The sequence below is a fragment of the Embiotoca jacksoni genome, unplaced genomic scaffold, assembly GCF_022577435.1.
Source record: "Embiotoca jacksoni isolate LCO1_2020_lvr unplaced genomic scaffold, fEmbJac1.0.p SCAF_14, whole genome shotgun sequence".
NCBI classification, from domain to species: domain Eukaryota; kingdom Metazoa; phylum Chordata; class Actinopteri; family Embiotocidae; genus Embiotoca; species Embiotoca jacksoni.
Genome location: NW_027185274.1, coordinates 7,715,766 through 7,719,914, shown reverse-complemented (window position 1 = coordinate 7,719,914; position 4,149 = coordinate 7,715,766). Strand labels below are relative to the sequence as shown.

The following is a 4,149-nucleotide window of genomic DNA, read 5'->3' as shown; positions in this document are numbered from 1 at the left end:
AACGAATGAGATGTGTGTGGCATTGTAAGCACAATACAACCAGTGAAGGAATGGTCTTTACATTTGGCCTTTTGTTGAGGTATAAGCCTCATGGATTGAACATTTACAATTTTTTCAAGATGCACATAGTTAAGCAAAGAGGCAAATAAGGAATATGTTGCATGTCGATCTATTGAAAAAATGATTATATCCACAACTCTCAGCCTGTCTTTTAATGACATTGGACTATAATAGCTGCACGATTTTAAACAAATAACCCTCCTGCAAATTATTACCTTAAAGTTTGCATAGGGGCCCCAGGAAACATTACAAATACTTGGAAGAGGATTACAATTTAAACCTCTTCTGTCTGACTGCGTTTTACTATAGATGGCCAGTGAGTTGTATGCAACCATGCAGCCTGTGAGTGGCAGCATACGTCAATCTGCTTCCAGTTTTCATCTGTAGCTCTCATCTTTTAGACCCATCACACATGGCAAAAAAATGACTGTCAATAAATAAGAAGCTTTTGAACAAAATTTGTAAATGATGTTAAAACAGATGACAGTGAATGCCCCTTTTTTTTGTAAACTACAATTTTATTTCATAAATCATTTGCCAACGAAGATTCACACAAAATGTACCAGTGCATAAACAACATTTGATTTAAAAAAAAAAAAATTAAGGAATCTGGTTTAAGTGGATCTTTCTCACTCAAGTTAAAACTCTTTGTATTATTACTCAATGAGCAAAATGATTGTATTTATGTGGAGAACATTGGGAATGTAGACTAACTATCCTCAATTCACATTTGATTTGGAGTCATAACTTTTTATTGCTCTTTTATTTTAAATTAAACACAAAGATATAACGGTAGTAAGTAATCAAATACTAAGCTCACGGTCCAGTCATGAAACTTAACCTGTTAAAGATTTTTAGTAAAAATATACAGGTGTAAAATAAATAGAAAAAATATGATTAAATATATTTACTAAGAACTTTTTAGCATTCTGTGTCCAGCACTACTGAAAATAAACATTTCTCTTCGGTTGACTCCTCCCTGCATCTGTCCCTTTCACTGCTCATACATCTTCCTATGTCTCACTTTAACACATATGTGCAGTATAGTCATGGTGTGTTGTGTGCCATATAGCCAGCTATAGTATATTTACACACATTTCTAAGCCAGGAGTGACTGCAGTGGTCCACCTCATCAGCAGTTGAGAATGGAGTTGGTCCTCATGATGCGAATGACCTTCCTGGAGGTGTAACTGTACTCATACTGCTTGTGTTCATGGAAGAAGTACAAGTGTCCTGAAAGAGAGCAGGGATTGAAACTGTCAGAGATTTTTGGACTGCTGGAGTAAAACATTTTACATTTATACATTTGAACTACAGTGTGTTAGTTAAGATTTCATAATACAGTACCATAGTGATGAGCAACAGCATCGATCTCGTCATCCATCCCAGGAAAGTCATCCTGAATCAATCGTGGGTATCCACTGTCCATGGTGCCTGTTGCTTCATCATAGCTGTGAGTGACAAATAACCGAAAGCCTGAATACACAATTCCATGTGAAAAGTGTGAATTTTACCCCAAAAATATGGTATTACATGCAGATTTAAAGACTTCTAAATGTTAAAATAACTGAGATGTAATATGTGCCTCCACAGACCTCCAATAGTCCTCCTCAGTGAAGAGCAGGGTTTTTCCTGTGTCTCTAATGTGCACAGCTGCATCTATTTCCCTTATGGTTTTGGGAAGGCCAAGTTTGTGTATGTACTTCGGGTAACCATCCACGATGTTATATCCATTCAGAGCCCACATTCGGATCCCTGTTGAAACACACAACTGAGTTTTGGTCTGTACCTCGTATTTAAGAAATAACCAGAAAGTATATATATATATATATATATATATAACCCACCACTAAATATGATGACTAAATCCTTCTCTGGGTTCTCGTAAGCTGCATCCACTTTTTTGGGGAGGGAGGGCCATGTGGACTGGATCAATGTCTGCTCAGGCTCTACCATCTGAGGATGGAGACGCCAGTAGAATCTGCAACAAGGTGCAGCATGTTAACAAAATACAGCATGATTAAATCAACTACAACTTCAACAACAATACACAGTGAATCTAGTCCCAGCATGATTAGATCTTGTTCACACACTCTGTGAACCCATGATGGGATTATAGGTTATAGATTATATGTTTAAGATAGTCTTTGATGATCGAGATCTAAAACACCATCGTTGTATGTAAAAACACATTACTACTGTGTCATACAGATTCTTATTGTACCTGTCTTTGAAGATGATGGTTTCTCCTCTGAGTTCTGTGACAGCATCAAAACTCAACATGGGGTCACATTTGGTTGGTGCATCAGGCTTTGGCTTCACTTTCCTTGGGTTTGGGTTAGGACCTGTGATTGACATCTGCCATTAATTCACCATTCACACACTGTTTCCATGATGAAAACATAAAACAAGTCTTCAATTATCAGTCATGATTTGATTTCAAGGAGTTAAGTTTGTAATACGCTTTAAATCTAAACACAGATCGTGCATCTTCCCACCATAGAGAGCTTGAATGCCTTCAATGTCATCTTCAGCCAGTGGGTAGCCTGTGGTGTACGAGTAGACGGGGTACATCAGGGCGCCTGCATCCGAGGAGTGGGACATACCGAGGGCGTGGCCCAACTCATGGGCTGCCACTATAAACAGGTTGTAAGCTGCAGGGAAGAAGACACTCAGTCAGAAACATTGTTGTTTATTTGTGGTAATCATTAAAAGACAGTTGAGCAACTGGTTTGTGAATAATTCTTACCTGATGAATCTTTGCTCCAGTGTTCATCCTCATCAAAGTGCGTGTCTCCTCCGATGCCCTGGCCAGGAGGGTAGGCATGAGCCAGCAGTCCATTAGGCCCATCAAAAGGGTTGAAGTCCCCATGTTCTGCAGAGTAAAGGCCAGGCAAGTATTGAATACAGTGAGCAGATTATGCCCCATTATAATGTCTACTCTACAGCTGAATGCAGTGTATTTTTCGTGAAGTTTTTCAGTACATATTCATTCAGATGCTGTTATAGACATTTTGTACCTTTTGATCCAAAGCTGATCATAATGTCAGCATTGCCCGTGTGCAGCTTCCTGAAAGTCAGAGGAGTGACGTCCGCCCAAATGTTCAGCGCATTGCGGATGGCTCTGTCTACATCCGACTTCTGCAGATCTGGTGTATAATTCAATATCCTAAAACATCAGGGGATAGATGACATGGGCAGTGAGTGAATAAATTACACAACACTCTTACGAAAACATGAATAGCTCAACTCCTTATGAATTTATAGTTGTCACCGTCACAAGTATTGTTTTGATGCATACCTGAATGTGACATTGTTACTTTGCCATTTGAGGTGTCGGGGAAAGTGGTTGTACTCCCCGATATCTGGCACGCCACATCTGGCCTGCTTCATCAGCTCCAAAGTGTTGTCATCCAGATTCCCTGTCACCTTCACAAGAGGTAGAAAGAAAATATGTCACAGAGGAACACGTGCTGCCGAAAAACAGTGGAAATTGTTGGTAAAAGTACTTATAAGTACATTTACTCCCATGATTCTGTTCAGCTCTTTGCTTCATCAAGTAACATTTTGTTTTCACCTCAGGGTTTGCTTTGGAAACTATTGGTGGCATATGTGAATAAGAGGACCATCAAAGCCAACAAAACCATGATTGTGGATCAAAGCGAGCTACATGGGGAATGATCACCCATAAAACACAGGCGTAATTGGATATTTTCCACATGTGGTCACCTTGAGTTTGAAGAATCTCTGCATTTCCTTGATTTGGGTCTGAAAGGCACCAGATGACGTCTTTCTGCCTTGTAGACCAACTGAAAGGCCATAGAAGCGACGAAGGTATTTCTGTTTGAAGGAGAACAAAAACTTAACTGAATCACATGGTGGCGTGTACTATATATAATTTTATTGATTGTGCCAAAGAAGCAGCTTACGAGGCTGAATGATAAATCTTACCTCTGCTAAGAGCAAGTTGTCTTTGTCCTGAGATGGCAGAGGCATAGCAGAGGAGTGAGCGACTAGCGCCGGCAGCAGCAGCAGCAGCAGAAAACTAATCATCGTTGTTGTCTCTGTGTTGTCCAAACCAGTCATTGG

The 4,149-nt window shown here is 39.7% G+C and overlaps 1 protein-coding gene across 1 annotated transcript; it reads right to left on the bottom strand.

Annotated features, from left to right (window-relative positions):
* Positions 1-1,192: 1,192 nt before the first annotated feature.
* On the bottom strand, positions 1,193-4,149 carry mmp13b (matrix metallopeptidase 13b). Its single transcript, XM_069147294.1, has 11 exons — positions 4,012-4,149; positions 3,790-3,900; positions 3,362-3,489; positions 3,081-3,229; positions 2,810-2,935; positions 2,559-2,714; positions 2,285-2,405; positions 1,908-2,041; positions 1,656-1,815; positions 1,408-1,511; positions 1,193-1,293 (listed from the first exon to the last, which is right to left on the bottom strand). Exons 1-11 carry the CDS (start codon positions 4,144-4,146, stop codon positions 1,193-1,195), a joined length of 1,425 nt encoding a protein of 474 aa, XP_069003395.1. The 5' UTR covers positions 4,147-4,149.